This window comes from Eschscholzia californica, unplaced genomic scaffold (assembly GCF_041429995.1).
Source record: "Eschscholzia californica isolate CP2 unplaced genomic scaffold, dmEscCali1.0.p SCAF_1, whole genome shotgun sequence".
Lineage (NCBI taxonomy): Eukaryota > Viridiplantae > Streptophyta > Magnoliopsida > Ranunculales > Papaveraceae > Eschscholzia > Eschscholzia californica.
Window position 1 is genome coordinate 85723896 of NW_028238198.1, and position 17927 is coordinate 85741822.

Consider the following 17927-nt stretch of genomic DNA (forward strand, 5'->3'; position numbering starts at 1 on the left):
TAAAAGTCTCCTAAGTCAATCTTGATTTGCAAAGTCTTTGTCTTGCGGACTTTTCTTTATGCCCCAATCCCTCAAAATGAAAAGTTAAGATCAGAGGATCGTATTTGCAAAACCACGAGACTTGGAGGAGTGAACTCAGAGATCTCTCCAGTGGTGTAGAGTCCCCCCTTGCTTGGGTTATTCCAGGTTAAATCCATTACTTTGGTATACTAACTACTGAGTGAGTGATATGATTTGAGTTTTGACCCAAATATGGAAATGGAAACAATCAAACGTATGATTAAAAAACACATAAATAGACAAACTAAATTCAATAGCAATTGAAAATTTAAGATCAACCAAACAAACTGTGGACTAAAAGATTTGACTAAAAGATTATTCTAATGAATCAATGTTTAGTACACTGAACTCATTCAATTTACTTTCAACACTAAAAAATAAAAACAATATAATCAAACATCATTATCTATCCAATTCTACCAAATGTAATCATAATTAATTGTTACTTCTAGATGCACCAAAAAGTCAAGAAACCCTATAAACCAGACGCAACTGATATTAAAAACAACCGGAGTATCGTGTATAGATAGGCCTGCTATAGTCCGTGCATGCATACCTATTTAGTTGGCATGACTTCGTTGAAGTTCAATCTCATTACAAATTTCGATGAAAATTCTAACACAGATCACACACTAACAAACGTAGATCTCTCATAATCTGCAATAAACTTACATACTAGACGGTCTCTACATCTGCAATTTTTGTGTGCACATTAAATTTACAAATTGAAAATGTTCAAATTGATAGTATGTTATTTTAGGTTAAACCGTTCCTGCAGTCTAAAATGGGTTAAGAAGTCTCCATCTAATTATAATGTCTCAGTAATGAGAACAGACTTTTTCTTCCCACACTTTTCTAATAAGATGTCCCATTGGACTTGTCAATCCTTTACCTAATTTCGCCCACGAAGTACCTAACAATTGTTATCACCAATTGCCTTAAAGTTTAATTTGACTAATAATACTATGAGATTTTGGGAACTAAAACGATACTAGAAAGTATGAAATCAAAGCCAAAAATGGACTACCACTGATGAGAGAGTCGAAGTTCTTACTCTACGTCTACGACAAATTTCGGTCTATCCTTCATTCCTTTGTATCTTTTCCGATTTTTAAGTAATTGATGGTTTACTACCTTACTCAAAGTCAAAAATCCATAAACCACCCTAGAATAGTAGGTCAGAATACTTTAGTCAAGGTCAAAATCAATAAACCTAGACTAGTAGGTAAGAAAACGGCACCGTTTTGAATGACACAGGGCAGCCTTTATAGTTAATACGACATGGTGGGTCAGTATAAGACACGAGAAAAATAACACATCAAAATTTTACATTACTTTGAACACCAAGAAAGGTAAAAGTACAGTTACTAGAGTATTATCGGCAATACAGAGTTCTGACCGATTTACCATATTGGGCATACAACCCTATCTATGGCCAAATCTATTTATGTGCGAGTGATCCCGACCAATTTATCATACGAACTCACCTGCGACGGAACCTCTTTCTGACTCGAATGGACGCCACAGGCTCGCAGATGCCGCCCCTTTCTTTGCCTCAGACACCATTTGTGTACTAAAACATCGGCTTCCTACCAGATGCGGGGACTTGACAACTTTTAACTCCGTCTAAATTGCACGAGACACAAATAATACTGTAGATGAAAGAATTAGTGAGATACGGAAGCAGAATAGATGGAAAAAAAAAGCATTCAAATTTTTAAGCGAAAAAATTGATGGATCAAGGTAAAGACCTCGTTATATAGCGAACAGGATAGTATTCATTTTGTAAACTAACAAGAAACAACTTGAGAAGACTCGAAATATATCTTAATCCAGGCAGGTAAAATCAAACCAGAGTTCGCATGAAGATACAGAAACACAACCACGATTACAAGCTTTAGCTAAAAGGAAAAGAATTTAGGCCCCTATGAGCAAACAAACACACAGCTATGCCGTTAAAATCCCAGCCTAAGCCCGAAACTACCTCGCCAAGGATTGCGTCTCGAGTGCTTAAGACCAACTAAGTCCAGAAAGTAAAATTCATCAACTACTTCAATTTGATACTCAAAAAAGATATATACTCTTATTGCTAAATGATTTCTATTAACGCCTCTTTCTACACTTTTGGATCTTCTAAAGTTCCCCTCCTTCAATAAAGCGAAGTTCAGTTCCTCAACATGTGTACTCTCTTTTAAATTTTTCTTTGACATATTGGCACTGAGATACGCGTATGGTAGTACAGTCACTTTCATAGATATATGAGATTTTGTATGTGCTTCTTGTGAGAAGTTGGACACAACCATGTGGAGGGCCTAAAACATCACTCTAAGTTAACGTCTTTTAAGTATAATGTAATAAATGATGGTCCAAAAGTAGAGAAATTATAAATTAAAATGAAAAAGTACAGCTACGAACACAACTGTTGCAACATCTCCCTCTATTACGCTACTCTTATCCGACACCTCACACTGATGCCGGATACATAAACCCGTATGTACATCTATGTTGCATAATACACTACAATACCATATCATTCCAAAACTTAGGGAACATCAAAAAAAATAAAAAAATAATAACAAAGACTAGTTCGCAATTTTAGCTTAAAAACATAATCTTTTTTTGCATCTCCATTACTATCAAAACCATCCTCAATGAAAGCCAGATAGGCAAATAAGAGACACTAATTATGGGGTTTGGGTGAAGATTAACTTACCGATCAAGCAAAGTACTAACACAATCCATATTGCAACCTGAACAGTACGACTATACTGGATTTGATACTGAGACCTCTGAAGTTGTCGCTGAACAACCCCCAACCATCCATAAAGCTGCTTATCATAAGAATCGTCGCAGCTGTCAAGACAACTCTTATTTCTCTCGTAACATACATCAATGCCCTATAAATAGTCAAGAAACAGGAAAGTGCTCATATAACACAACATAATCAAGCATAACAATGCCAATTTTAAGCCATAATAAGATGAAAGAACGAAATTTTTTTAAAATTTCTCACCCTAGTTAATTGATTATCGCGCAATGGAATGACATCTTCTGCTTGGTGGGAATCCCCAGCCTTCCATTTTCTGCCATTCTTTGCCCATGTAACCTTGGATACAAGTTCGACATTGTTAAGCAACCCAGAAAAACTGAGTATTCTTGGAGGAGGTCGATTAGGCTGCACACTGAGAGAATCAAGCTTGAAATCCTCATCAACAATTCCAATTTTCCAGGAACCAATGTCAGCACTAGCACTAGCAGTTCTCCTATGCCCATGTAATCTCTCCTCCTTGTTTTCTTGCTTATCTGCCTCATTTGACCGAGAGCACTCAGGCATCGGCATTCCTTGTGACACCGACGAGTTCGCTTGTTCTTCATCTTTACAATTACTAATTACAGGCATTGTATTTCCATCTATTCTCGGTCCAGACAAAAACAATGCAAGCTCGTCTCTTTCTCCTTCATCCAAACGAACCCAAGGAAGTCTCGTATTTCCTTCTGCAAGGGTCGATTCCTTCAAAGAATTCTCAACTTTCTTAATTTGGTTCCCTATTGCAATTATAAATTGTCTATGCCTAGTTTTTGAATCCTTTGCCGAATTATCTACATAGCTCGAACCAACAGCACGTTCGAACTCATCAAGCTGCGTTTTTTATCCCGAAAAAGTAAATCAAAACCCAAAAAAAAACCCAAATTATAACCTTAATTTAAAAGAAAGAAAAAACACAACTTTAAAAGAACCCTAATTTCCATCATAGAGAAGAGTAAATAAATGTCACCTGCCATTTTGCAGTGCCAAGGGTTGTCTGAAGATCCCTAAGAAGCTCAATTGGATCATAAATACTTTTAGAATCTTTAGTCTCGTGAACCCATGTTCTATATGCAGATTCCATCCTTCAAAATCATAAAAGCAAATAAAAACCCTAAAAAAAAACTGAATGAAAATCAACAACGAAACCCTAAAATAAAATCAAAGAATTATACAAGTACCTATCAGCGGAATCTTGTACTTCTTCAGCAGCAGAGAAAAATGGATCTTTCTCCCATCGATCAAAATTCGTAGCCATAATAAAGTATATTATTAAATCTTTCACTTCAATTTACAACAAAAATACAAGACCAAATAACAATTTATGAAAAAAACCCTAAACCAGAGATCTAGAGATAAAAGGGTAAGTGCCGATCTCGATCTGGCACGCACCAAAACTATCAGGAAAATGAGAGGTGAAAATCGTTGAATTAGGATATGAAATTAACATCTTAACCACCAGAATTCTCAACTAGACACCATAATTTGGGTGGGAATTAATTTCCACGGTTCTTTTCTTGAGATCCCGATTTTTTTTTTCTTTTTTTTAAGCGATAACAATGTGAACCCTAGGGCCCTAAATTCCCTGATATTTCGGGGGAGACAATGACTGGTCCGATTACATACCCCACGCACGCACTAAACGAAGGGGTTGTGCCTGGTGCTGGTTAGGGTTGGGAATTTGTTCCGAAAACCCGGATCCGCCCGCGTCCGCCCATGTCCGCAAAGGACCGTGACCGCCCGTGACCGAATCGGGTAAAGCCCGTCCGACCGAGAAGGTTCTAGCGGACGGTCACGGACAAAAGGGCTTACCCGGAGGTCCGCCCGTGACCGACCGCTTTAGCTAAAGACCGACCGCCCGACCATATACCCGGAAGAAGATTGACCATTAGATTTTGTAGGGTATTATTTGAGTTGTTGGATTTCCTTGAGTATATAACCAAAAAAAAACCCTAAACCTACAATCCTTTCATTTTTTCTTCATTTCTTCTTCTCACTTCTTAAACGGCTGGAATCCCTAAAACTTCTAAAATCCCAAACCCTAAAATCTAACTTCTAAGTACTCTAAAACCCTAATCATCAACGTTCAACCCTCATTAGTCATTAGTCTTCACTCTTCAACGAAGAATCAGTTGGTTTATGTTTTTGGGTTGTAGTCTTGAAGATTCGGTTGAAGATTCAACCCTCTTTAGTTTCAACCCTCAACTCTCATTGAATCAAAGGTACGAAACTACGAATTAATCATCTAAATATTTCATTCATTTTCTCTGTTTTAGATAATTTTTTGTTAGAATAATATTTTATTCCTTTTTTTTCGATCTATTTCATTGTTTAGGTTAGGCCTTAAGGTTTACTTATGCTATGTTTCTAAAAATCTTACTGAATCTTCAAATGATTTTTTGTTTACTTATTATCTGTTTCGAAAAATCTAGAAATCGTTTTTTGTTTCTAAGATCTAGAAATAATAGTGTTTAGTGATTCTTTAAATTGTTTTTTGTTTCCATTATCTAGAAAAAAAAAGTGTACTGTTTTAATATCTAGAAATCATTTTTTTTTCTAAGATCTACAAATAATAGTGTGTACTGATTCTTTGAATCGTTTTTCGTTCCAAATATCTAGAAAACATTTTTTGTTTCTAAGATCTACAAATTATAGTGTTTACTGATTAATTATTTTCTCTGTTTACTAAATCATTCTTCTTCTTCATCTTACACTGGCTGTGATAATTTTGCAATATAAGATCTACAAGATCCAAAGGTAAAGCTCATAACCTTGTTATTATGTTTTCTGATATTGTATGATCTTTTATTATATTATGTTTTTTGACATTTTTGTATGAACATGTTTGGTCTGTTTTGTGTGTACGTTGTTGTTGTATACTGTTTGAATGGTTTCTGCTTATATCTTATTTGTTATTTCAGGACACAACAACAACAACATGAGGAAGAAGACTGTCAAAATCTGGAAAATTTGGTACATCGTCATTTTGAAACAGTCTTAGAATGCAATGTGAAAGCCAAATGATAATATTATCGATTAAATTTTTGTTTTGCATTAAGTTGTAATAGTGTAAAGTTTTTTTTTTGGAAGTAATAGTGTAAAGTTGTAACTTATGTAAATTTCATTTTAGCATTTTTTGGGCCTTTTCGTGCTATATACCCGATACCCGACCGCCCGTTGCCCGGCAGGTCCGGAAGCCTTAAACGGACACGGGCGGACATTTTGAAGAAAAAATCCCGTTTAGTCCGCCCGTTTAGTCCGCCAGTCCGAACGGTCATAGTAGAGTTTTGTCCGGACCGTCCGAACCCGGAGCAAGTCTGTCCGCGGACTGCCCGTCCGGACCGATTCCCAACCCTAGTGCTGGTACGGGAAGAAAGCCCGTGGGTCCAAAACGCTCGAGTCCGTGGTCTTTGTAAACAATTCTGGTGGGAGAGAAAGCGGTGCTCCTCTTTAGAGATTAAACACCTTTCTCTAGTGAAGGTTTTTTAAACCGCTATCAGAAAAAGTGTCAAAGTAGACAATATCAGTAGTAGTCTAGAAGACTGGTATATACGATCATATATCACATATGATCCTGACAAGATGGGTGTGTTATAAACAATTCGCGTTGATGGTGAAAGAGAGTGTGGTGCTTCTCTTAAGAGGTTAAGCACCCTTCTTTAGTGAGACCGCTAAAACCCCTTACACAAAATATGTCAAAACAAACAGTATCATTGACAACTCAGAAGGTCGGTCCACACCATCTTGTAACATACATTTGATTTTTCATACCTTTTGCTTTTCTTTTTATCATTATACATCTATAAAAGAGTAAAACCCATTTCATTATCCATCTTAAAGCTTAAGCCAAGTCTTGAACTAACCAGTCCGAAAGGTTAGGACAGGTCTCAGATTGACTTGTCCGAAATTAGTCGAAGAGGACTTTTAATGGTGGTTTTAGATCAAGTGTTTGGAACCAAAGTTTTTTCGCTCCAACTCCTCGTCATTGATCAAGTTTGGTTTGGAATTAAGATCCTTTTCATGGTCGTTTTACAGTCTTTCCCTATCTAAAACAAGGCATTTTCTCTCCCAAACTACTCATTATAGATTGACGGTTATGGGTTTCGAAACAAGGTTGCTTCCATGATAACATGATGACGATACAAAGTAGAAGAGATTAAGAAGACGGAGAAGAAAAAGAAGAAGAAGAAAAAATGGTTGAGGCGGACCGGGTGGTAACAGACACCCGACGTGAACAACAGTTTCGTTGGGTGCCTTTAGTTGTTCCCGCTGAGACCACCCAACACCTAATCAACTAAGAGTTTGAGCCAGGCTGATAATTGCAAAAAAGAGAAAACAAATAAATAAGATCCACTAATTATTTTGGCTCTCACTTGATTAGTTCTTTCTTTTAGGTTCCTAACAATGAATTTCTTTGTTCTCATTACACACTAAAGATTCTAACTCACACCTAAAATAATCCCAATGAAAACAAAAAATTTTCTATAAGGAAAAAAAACAATCAAGAGAGAGAGAGACACTTGTAATTTAAGAAAGAAAACTAAACAGTAAAACTGAAACAATAAAAACTCTTTTACTACTCTTAATCAGATAAAAAATTAGTATCATGAATAAAGCTACCTATTCATAGATAGTTAAGAGTCAACTCAACACTAAGAAAACTCCTAATACAAACCAATAACTAAGACTCAATCCAACTGACTATTAAGTAAAATAACAGAATCAATGTGTGAAGAGCATAAAATCTTGACCTTAGAACATCTGGTGAGCCTTCCCATAATACCTATTAATGAATTTAGACTTCTTTCCAGATACATCAGGAGTATCTGGTGATGGAACAGGATAGAACTTGTAAAACCTCATGTTCTCATAAGCATTCTTCGTCTCCTCCGTCATCTCTTCCACGGCTTTTCTCCGAGCTTCTCTTGCGTCACGGTTAGCCTTTTTCGCCTCTCTAACCTTCTCCTTCACAAATTCCTTAAACTTTTCTTTTTGAGCTATTTTTATTACCTTTTTACTTATTTTATCATCAACAAACTCATCAAGCTCATCAAGTTCCCAATCAAAGTCACAGACAACCAGTGGCTTGTCTGACTCTGCTTCGAAGATGATATCAACAATAGTATTATTCTCGAGTTCATCTTCTTCTGTCAGTGGTTGGTAAAAATATGGTAGACAGTATTCGTATTCCTTAAGACGCTCTATCGTAAGCTGTTTCAAAGAAGCTCTTCTCTGTGTACAACTCAAGACAAAAATATGTTCGGACATAGACTTGAATCTTTCAATAACTTGATTACTTCTGTAGTGTAATGGGATATAAGGAACCCAATCCATCTTCATCTGCTTCATAGGAATTATTTCTTCTTCTCCACGTTGAACAGATGTTATACCAATCTTATCAGAAGGTGGGAATGGTGAAACAACAGCAACGACAGCAGGGATACAAACTCCAATAATTTCATCTTTGAATAAAATCAATTGGGGTTCTGTAACAGAAAATAGATAAACATTCTTCTTCACATTAAGAACTCCACCTTCTTTAAAAGCATCTTCTAAATTTGTAAAATTCCAATTGTATTTATAAACAGAGTCTAATTGATGCCACTCTGTACCAATTGGGAATGCTGATTTCCACAAATCTTCCATATTCCGTTTCTCTTCAAAGTATTCATCAGGTTCCTCCTTATCAACAACTTTAGCTCTTTTTGCCCTAGATGATTCAATTTGTTGTTTTTCTTCTTCCTTCTTATTACTGGTTGTTGTCGCTTTTCTCTTTGAACCTGCCATACCTTTCTTCCTGGTTGTTGTAAAACGTACGAGAAAGAGAAGAAGACTATAAATAGGGTTTTTTTTATGGCGTGAAAACGAAGCTAATAGAATCTTGAGATTTCTTACTGGTTTTAGGGCGTTAAAAAGAAGCTGAGTATTTTAATTAGTTTGGTTTTGGAAGTTGTTGATTAAGAAGTTTAGGGTGCGTCTATAAGCGCCTCCCAAAACTACTGTAGGGGCCTCCCCTCTGTAGGCGCCTCCCTAACCGACTATAGGGGCCTCCCGAGCACCTCCCTCTTCTCCTCCTCTTCTTCGTTTTTCTCTTCATCTCTCTCGACTTTCAATCTGAAAATTAATCCCAAATTTGAAAATCAACCAACTAAAACTCATTCATCTTCAAAAAGATTTAACACAAAAGATTAAACACAAAACGATAATCCATTTTCTATCTCCTTTGGCTTCTTTCTCTCTCTATCTTAAACCATCTTAAACACAAAACTGAAAACCCTAGATTGACCATTCAATTTCAAAAATTTGGTGCAAAAAAACCCTAGATATGTTGTCCAATTTCAAAAATGTGAAGATTTAAAACAAAAATTAAGCAAAAAAAGATCCATTAATCTATAAAAAATATCAAACCAAATCTCTATATTTGAAAGTGTCAAAAAAAAATGGATTTTGATTGATTTTAACCTAAACTGATTGGTGATGAATCAAAATGCTTTTTGATATTAGAAACAAGTTTTTGGAAGTTGACGACTGTCGGACTCTCCAGTCCGAGACAAAGTTGTGGGCCTCGGACTGGTCTGCCCAAATGGGGGGCGCCTATAGGTGTCGGGTGTTGACTGCTGGTCAAACAACTACGGGAGGCCCCTATAGCAATTCGGGGAGGCGCTATAGAGGCGCCCAGAAGTTTATGGCGTGAAAACGAAGCTATTAGAATCTTTCCTAATACAATACGTTGGGAGATTTGATTGAGAAGTTTAACGGGTCGGGTTTTTAATCCGCATTGATTAAAACTCCCAAGTCTATATAAGTGGGTCCCACCAGAACATAGAAAACTCCCGCCGGCCAGTGTTCGTACCGGGAAAATCACACTTAGAGAGAGAGAGAGAGGGAGAAAAAAAGAGAAAGAAAATATTAGTAGGAATGAAAGCGAGAAAGAGAGGAAATTGGGGATTGTCAACGAATCTAAGGTTTCCGATTGTCTTATTATTATGCTGCTCAATTTTCTTCCTAGCTGGTTTTTATGGATCCATTTTTTTTTCTCAGGTTTTCTTCATCTTCTAATTTTCACTCATTTTTTGGATTTTTTTTTTTTTCTGAGTTTGCTTTTATGAATTAACAGGATGTTAATGGAGGAAGCGGAGGAATTAGACCTAGGTCGAGAATACTTGAGTCGGTGAATGAAGATCAAGATTTTGAAGCAATTCCTCATGGAGATAGTGGAGATTCTTTTGTTTCTACGATCCCCTTTCAGGTTTTCTCTTTCATTTGTTCAAAATACAAATTTTGTTTTGATTAGAGTGTAATTTTGCATGCTTTTTTTTATGTGGGTTTTGTTAAATGATTAATTAGAAGGGAGTTTGGGTGGGGATCTCTAAGTAATTGATGGTGATAGTCCCACATCCCTCGCTCAAGAGAGTGTCCGAAGCCTGGGCGGGCTATAGGTGTAGCCTCAATTGCTTAGTAAGTGGGGAGGCCTTTTGGGAGGTTCGTGGAGCCCCGCCGATAACAAAACCCCGTAGGTACCTACGTGAGGTGATAAAAGTGGCGCTTAGGCTTGGGGCGTCGCATTGATGTAGGCTTTTTTGAGGTCTAAATTATGATATGTTGCAATTGATAATTACTTTTCAAGAATTGGGTTTAGGATGCCATAGGCTAAAAGCCAAATCAATAATTCAAACCAATGCAGGAATTTATTTGGAAAAGCCACTAGGTGATTCCCGTCGTTCCTTCTCAATTTTTAACTTGATATTTCCTGTATTGATCCTCTTTCGTATCTTGTCGGAAAAATGAAAAGTTTCAAACATACTTGAGAGGGAGGCACTGCCCCTTATGCATTCCAATGTATTAGTTGAAAGTGATGAATTTTTTAGCTGCTCTTACGTCATGGTGTGGAACGCTGAAAACTTTAAAGCCAGAGATGAAAAACTTAACAAGTACTAAGGTTTGTGTGGGATAATCTTAGTGTTCTTATCCTAGTTAAATCATCAATTTTATTTTTTTGTTAAATATACGAAGAATTATTTGCATTTGTTGATGCAAATCGCCTAGTGTTCTTTTTATGTTAAATATTATGAACTTTAGATTTGTTACTCTCAACTTATTACAGGTTCTAAGCTGGAAACCTCGCGCCGTGTACTTTCCAGGATTTGCAAGTGAGGAACAATGCAACCACATAATTAAAATGGCAAAGGCAAATCTTCGGCCTTCAACTTTGGCTTTGCGGAAGGGTGAAACTAGTGAGAACACCAAGGGGATAAGAACAAGGTAACTCTTTTTTCAGTTTATGTGGCAAAAGCTAGCTCTTTGTCTTGGTCGTGGCATAAGCTTTGTGATAGATAACGTTATGTCAAAGCTCCTCAGTCTTTATCTTTGATACCGTTTACCGGAAACACTCTATTAACTGCCAGGTCTAGGTCGTCAATTGTTTTGCTGTTTTCTTATACTCATTCATACCGTAGCTCGCAAGTTTCTTTTCAAATTTATCGAAGTGTTCTTAACATTTAAACAGTTCAATAGAGTAACTTCTATTACGAGATCTAAAATACAATTGCAATTGACAGCTTGATGACAGAATGTTGTTTAGTGTCCCAGGTTATGTTAGTTAGAGACCGATTTCTTGCATTTCTTTAATTAGTTTTTTGTAACATGTACATATTTCAACAGTTCAGGCACATTTCTCAGTGCATCAGAAGACAAAGCTGGAATCTTGGAACTTATTGAACAAAAAATTGCAAGGGCTACGTTGATTCCAAGGTCCCACGGGGAGGTACTTCTATATTCCTTTAATTATGTGGATCGATATTTCTAATTCCCTGGTTAAGTGTTTCAATTTAATCTTGCTTATGATCAAACAGAACCTTAAAGGCAAAGCACTCCTTCGACAAATTTTAAATGAGAATAAGTAAACAAGTGACTGAAGTATCAAAGTGCATTACCGCTTTAAACGTTAAGCTATGACAGTCAAGTTAGTTCTCTTGTCCTAGTTATTAGGTTTGGAGTTGATCTCGTCGAAGCAATTTGTAGCTTATGCCAGAGAGTCACAGTTTTTCAGTTTACTGTCATTTTCGACATTTTTTTTGTTATACATAATGTGTTTTCTTTCTGGTAGAATCTTCTCTATTTGAATTTAGTTACCTTTTATTTCAGGGAAATTCTAAAATAATGTGAGTAATTCGAGGATATCACCATGTTGCAGGCATTCAATATTCTGCGGTATGAGATTGGACAGAGATATTTGTCTCATCATGATGCGTTCAACCCAGCTGAGTATGGACCACAAAAGAGCCAACGGGTACTAATTTCTTATAGACTGATTGTCGGTGTATTCCGTAAAGTCACCTTGTGTTCAATTCTGGTTTGTCTAATTAGGACCTACTTAAAGTTCGTATCGAAATTCTTGGGTGCTAACACATAAGCTGCATCTGCAAATGGGTACAGATGTCGCAAATCTCTTTTTACAATTATGTTTTCTGTCAAAATCTATCTAACATGTATGAGGTGCCAAATACTGCAACATATATAACCCGAAAGCTGGATACAGACACAGTCACACAGAATAACGTGCCAATTTTCTTGTCTTAGTTATAGGCCCTTAATTTTAACTTGCAATGTCTTTTCCCTCTGAAATCAACCATATCTCTAAATCTTACAGAATTTTTATTTAACTAAAGTAGAAGTTATGGATCTAACACGATTTGGCCAACAGAAGATATATCCGTGAATATAAAGAAAAATCTCACTCTTTACCAGTTGAACTGATTATGAGTATCCAGGTATGGGTCAGTAGGTCACACAACATGTTAACAAAGAAACGTCCGTAATATATAATTTAAAATCATAATGTTCTTTTATGAAGAAAGTCTATATTATTATATTCTTGAGTTGTGAACAAGAGTAGTTTGCCATGATTTCTGTAAGTTTTTCTGGTATCATTAATTTGATAGCCAAATTCCGTGATTAGGTAGAATATGAAAATATATCTATTCTTATGTCCTGAGACATGTAGTTTCTTTTGGTTGTGACTTCGTTATTCAAACTTAATGCAGATAGCGTCATTCTTATTGTATCTATCTGATGTGGAAGAAGGTGGTGAAACCATGTTTCCTTTTGAGGTATGACAATCAGTAAACTTGTAATCCTTCTTTTATTTCTAATTCATGCCCTAATACTGCCTTTTTGTTTTGAAATACAGAACGGCTTAAACATGAATATTGGCTACGATTACGAGCAGTGTATCGGTTTGAAAGTGAAGCCTCGCCAAGGAGATGGACTATTGTTTTACTCGTTATACCCTAATGGTACAATTGATCAGGTAACCGAGTTAATGCTTTCATAAGAACAGGAGGTTACATAATAGTTGGTTGTTTTTTTCGCTTTCTTTAGTTCGTTAGACCCTTGTGTCGATGTTTTTTGCAGATATCACTTCATGGGAGCTGTGCAGTTATAGCAGGGCAGAAATGGGTAGCCACAAAATGGATTAGAGATCAAGAAACAGATGACTGAGGTTGTTTTGTTTTCTGATTTTATATGCTGTAGCTAGACTCATCACTCGAAAACATAAGTTATAAAAATGGTAAATTAATATTTTAAAGCGATCCTTATAGTTTAAACGATTGCCGTTTTTTTGACACCGTTTGGATGTTATAACAGTTGGTTCTTATATAAAAGGATAACAAACTGTTTCATTCTAATTGATTCCCGTTTTTTACATCCTAAACTACAAACCTCGAATGCATTTTCAGTAAGACTAGAAACTAACAAGTGAGTCTTCCGAATTCCCAGCACTCCCAAGCTGGAAAAGTCGTCACTACTACCACCACCACCAAATAGGTGCACCACCATCACCAAATAGGTGCACCACCATCACCAAATAACCACAACAAAGTAAGAGTGAAGTTTTGAATCGGGGATACTCTTTTGATAGAGAAAGCGAAAAGCTAGCAGAAGCCAAAAAGGAGATGAATGCGTATATATTATTTAGATAAACATCATATTTAGGAAATAAGTTAGCATATATACTGAAGACGTGTACATAGAGAGTCATACAAATACAAGGATAATTTCATATTTATATGAGAAATTAGAAGAACATAATAACTTCCAATTCTCTTCCACACTGAACATAAAAAACAGTGATTTGTCTGATTCCGCATTGTCCGGGTAGAATGCCTCCGGTATCTGCAGAAGATGAGATACAACCAACAGCATTTTGAGAAATAGCTATAATGCACCAAAAGTTATGTTAAGAACTTCAGTACATAATTTAACAGGAATAACAATGTCGCAGGGGCAAAAGGCGAGGTGGATTAGAGTAGCCTAAAAAAAATAGGGGACGATAAGAGGGGATGTCACGACCCAAGCCTCAACGGTTACCGATTGTTCTGCTTTTGCCACCCAGGCCTAAGCCCAACTGATGGCATGGAGCTTTGTTCATAGCGAAGGCCTCCAAAGCGCCTACTCAAAAGGTCTCTGCAATTAACACGCTTGAGCTCATATCTGTGATGTGAGAATTACAAGGGAGTTTGAGGAGGCGATGGGCCTTCAAATGTGTTTGTTTGGTATTAGTTGCCTGATAGTGATAAAATGGGCATATAACAAAAAGAGCAACAAGACTGAAAATTGTGCAAAATGACTACTACCACCATGGTACCAGATAATGGAAAGTTTTTATCGGCCGATCTTACTAGTCATCAAAATTATATTAGCTTGATATAAATTACTTTGTATGGATCATTACGAAAAAGTATTCAGCAAATAAAATATATTATATTTACCTAAACAAAGCATATCTCTATTTGTTCATGTCTCGTTGTTCTTCCTATGACATTTTTGACAGTGTTATCATCACCTTCGGAATGACAAGGGTTGGATTTGGCTATTATTTATGACCATACTAGCTATTATGTTATATCATGACAACGATGCAATAGGAACAAGGTAGATCCATACCAGAGAAGAAGAAAGGGAATCATTATACCTTCTCGACTTTTTACACCCTTAGCCCTTACTCAGATCCCCTAGTTTGCTGAAAGAAAGAGAAACTCTAAATTGGTTAATTTAAATTCATCAAAAAGTGAAAACATCTAATATCTACCTATCATCTTTGGAAATGGGTTGGCCGTGTAGATGTGAGCTTAAGTTCTGATCTTTTAGTTGCAATGCATCCTGTGGAGAGTCCTTGTGTTTAATATCTTCACTCACTTCCTGCAGCAAGCATTTCATCAAATAGAAAATGTAAATCTTCCAAAGTTATTAATGGAAGTTTCTGAAGAAAAATTAGCACTCAGTCTGATAAGTCAAAGACATACTTTAGAATCTCCCGTTACCCACCCAGGGATGTTATCTGAAAGAAGAGCTATATACTTCTCCATAGCCACATCCGGACTCATATTTCCTAGCCGTTGCCAAGCATGCCTTGCAAAAGGTGAACCGTATTTGGACTTAATCACAGTACACTCGGACAAATCATAATGACAAACTTCAGAACCATAATCCCAAAGCTTAACAATGTATTCTACCTACTATCTACGGGTTCATAGACGGACTAAGCATATCCATAGAGCATGCAAGTTCGCCCCTTATTCCGCCGTCTTGTTTGATGCAAGACAGTACAAGAAGGATAGGTCAAGAAAGTTCATTTGTTTCGTCTCAACCCTAACATAGGATACGAGTCCCCTTTGGACTTTTTTTCCATTTGCAGATTACTAACTTCATTTTCTTCTGGATTATAATACACATTATGTGATACGGGGATCGTGAAATCATTCTTTTTTTTCCTTGCTTCTTTCGATTAATTGCAATCTTAATTGTGGTTGATCTTCTTCCATTTTCTTTTCACGAGTCGATTACCAACTCAACACAATAAAATAAATTCTCCTAAACTCAGAAAAGTTCAAATCAACATCTGCATTTTAGTTATAGTCTCCCAACTATGTGCAGTAAGCAAGAAAACCCCTAATCTTGACATAAAACTAAAGTGAACATAAACAGAGGAAGAGAAATAAAGTACCAATTAGCACGGGAAGAAACCATTAACGCCAGTGGCTGCGGCTCACGACAAGGTCCTTCCATGGCTACTTTATGAAGTCCATAAAGCTGCATGTGAACATCACTACTAAACTTTGACAAGAGTTCACTATTTTCATCAGAACTAACAAATTTCGATGCGAGATTAAAGAGATTTTCAATTTCAGTTCTCTCAACACCTTCCCAATCATCTTCATCACTGAACAAGCATTCACTTCCACTTTTCTCTGCTTGAATCTCGATTTCATGGTTGTTTTCATGATCAATTACTTGAATTTGTTCATATTGGTGAGTATTTTGGTCTTCATTTGCTAATTCTAGTCCAATCTTATGAACATCTACTCTCTCAGGCATTTTTACAAACATATTTATCTCTCCTCCACCATCTCCGGCTGAAACACTAGTTTCCGCCTCCGCCGCCCCCACCACCACCGCCGCTTTATCAGAGTGACTTTCCTTGATAGATTTCTCTTCTGAGACAATAACATTGACTTGTTCTTCTTCTTCTTCTTTTTCCTTATGTTCAAATTCAGAATCCTCCTTCAAAACCTCTCCGCCGCCGCCGACGCCATGTACAATACTCGATGATGATCTTTCTGAAACCAAATCTCGTTCGATTTCTTCAACAATTAAAGGTTCTTCTACAAATTCAAATTTCTCTTCAATCTCTAAACTTGAATATCTAAATTCACCGACAAAACTCTTTTCCTTTTCCTCCTCCTCCTCTTTAACAATTACTTCTCGATCAAATTCGTTCACTTTCTCCTCTAATTTCTTGTCTGATCTTAATACTATCTCTTCTTTCTCTAGGTTTCCATTTGAAGTGACTGAAACAAGCTTTGCTATTAAGAAAGCTAAACTAAGAGAAATAATAACAGTTAGAAATAGTTCCTGAAAAATCTCCATTGATGATTGATTGCTTACTTTCTCTCTCTAAATATATAGGGCAGGTCGATCTAAAGTAGAAGGGAAAGTAGAAGAAGAAGAAGGTTAAAATTGGATAGGAAATTCAAAGATCAGAGCCAAAAGCATATTCTTCTTCTTCTTCTCCTTTCATCTATAATTTCTCAAGTCTCAACTAATATTGTAGGGTCCACCTCAGTGGCTAAGATCATAACTTAATTAAGGTGCCTTTGTATAGGGACACCTAAAGTTTTGTACGGCGACCCTTTTCTCCGCAAACAAAAATGATACTCTGCCCGACCAGTATCCCATCCGAAACCCGACCGGATACTTAACACTTTCTCTCACTAGATCCTGCCCGTCCAAGTACCCTGTTGGGATTCGATCAAGTTAGTTGTTGGGTATAGTATCAATGCTATCCTAAAACATCTGAATCTTCCCCTCTCTCCAACAAGTCCTCTGTCATTTTGCATTTATTCTGCGTTTTTGTGCACAAGACTATTTATTACCATATTTAACAATTTATTTTTATACTGTAGTTTTTAAAACACTAGAATTTCTTTGATGAGAAAAACAATTTTTTTTTATATCAATAGATGGAGGAAAATAAAGAGAGAGAAAAGTAAGAGTAGGCCTAAACATTTGGGAGGTTCCAAATAGAATTTAAAATTGAGGTCCTTATTTGTGAATGTTAGAAAAAGTAAATAAAATCCTTAATGGTTATCTCAGGAGGATCTGAACCCTTGACTCTTACAAGAGATTAAACATCTCAACCACTAAACTACAATCTAACTCATGTCATAGATTTGCTTATAATCTAATTATTATTTCGAAAATAATAGGCAAAATTTGAAATATGAAGCTCTTAATCACGTTGGATTCTAAATCGACCGCTTCGGTAGTTTCTCGTTTTGGACTCGGGGCACCCTTGGAGACGGACATGGCAAAGACAGTGACGGTGCTTGTGGTGGTGAGCTACGATGAATATAAGGGAGTGAAAAAGGAAAGAGAACACTAAAATGAGGACTGTTAAGTTTTTTTTTTGATGAGATGAGGACTGTAAAGTTGGAGATGTCTTCTTCAACAAAAAAAAAAGTTGGAGATGTCCCTATACCAAATCAGGTGCCCCATACAC

The 17927-nt window shown here is 36.6% G+C and overlaps 3 protein-coding genes, 1 long non-coding RNA gene and 1 pseudogene across 8 annotated transcripts; 2 read left to right on the forward strand and 3 right to left on the reverse strand.

Annotated features, from left to right (window-relative positions):
• Window positions 1-1371: 1371 nt before the first annotated feature.
• LOC147570478 (Syntaxin/t-SNARE family protein) lies at window positions 1372-4534 on the reverse strand. The gene is made up of 5 exons (XM_086657050.1): window positions 4048-4534; window positions 3837-3951; window positions 3074-3700; window positions 2774-2957; window positions 1372-1712 (listed from the first exon to the last, which is right to left on the reverse strand). The coding sequence occupies exons 1-5, from the start codon at window positions 4122-4124 to the stop codon at window positions 1687-1689; spliced, it is 1029 nt and encodes a 342-aa protein (XP_086513176.1). The 5' UTR covers window positions 4125-4534; the 3' UTR covers window positions 1372-1686.
• A 371-nt stretch (window positions 4535-4905) lies between these two features.
• Window positions 4906-5979, forward strand: LOC147570479 (uncharacterized). The gene is made up of 3 exons (XR_015239268.1): window positions 4906-5088; window positions 5607-5623; window positions 5788-5979. It is a non-coding gene; the product is annotated as an uncharacterized LOC147570479 (long non-coding RNA).
• Window positions 5980-7420: 1441 nt separating this feature from the next.
• Window positions 7421-8740, reverse strand: LOC147570480 (protein HEAT INTOLERANT 4 pseudogene; annotated as a pseudogene). The gene has a single exon (XR_015231433.1). The product of XR_015231433.1 is annotated as a protein HEAT INTOLERANT 4 pseudogene (transcript).
• A 963-nt stretch (window positions 8741-9703) lies between these two features.
• Window positions 9704-14646, forward strand: LOC147570481 (putative prolyl 4-hydroxylase 9). Of its 2 annotated transcripts, XM_086657031.1 has the most exons (9): window positions 9705-9907; window positions 9984-10115; window positions 10971-11128; window positions 11528-11630; window positions 12060-12155; window positions 12910-12975; window positions 13056-13175; window positions 13280-13367; window positions 14151-14646. In XM_086657031.1, the coding sequence occupies exons 1-8, from the start codon at window positions 9785-9787 to the stop codon at window positions 13364-13366; spliced, it is 885 nt and encodes a 294-aa protein (XP_086513157.1). In that variant the 5' UTR covers window positions 9705-9784; the 3' UTR covers window position 13367; window positions 14151-14646. The 2 variants fall into 2 exon arrangements, with proteins under 2 accessions (XP_086513158.1, XP_086513157.1); XM_086657032.1 differs by lacking the exon at window positions 14151-14646 and having other exon boundaries at window positions 9704-9907; window positions 13280-13554.
• On the reverse strand, window positions 13857-17018 carry LOC147570482 (uncharacterized). Of its 3 annotated transcripts, none has more exons than XR_015231432.1 (5): window positions 15439-16990; window positions 15172-15388; window positions 14958-15067; window positions 14841-14888; window positions 13857-14041 (listed from the first exon to the last, which is right to left on the reverse strand). XR_015231432.1 is itself a non-coding variant. In XM_086657030.1 (5 exons), exons 1-4 carry the CDS (start codon window positions 16793-16795, stop codon window positions 14861-14863), a joined length of 1167 nt encoding a protein of 388 aa, XP_086513156.1. In that variant the 5' UTR covers window positions 16796-17018; the 3' UTR covers window positions 13857-14041; window positions 14841-14860. The 3 variants fall into 3 exon arrangements, 2 of the variants coding, with proteins under 2 accessions (XP_086513156.1, XP_086513155.1); XM_086657030.1 differs by having other exon boundaries at window positions 15172-15277; window positions 15873-17018; XM_086657029.1 differs by having other exon boundaries at window positions 14841-14906; window positions 15172-15277; window positions 15873-16996.
• Window positions 17019-17927: the final 909 nt, after the last annotated feature.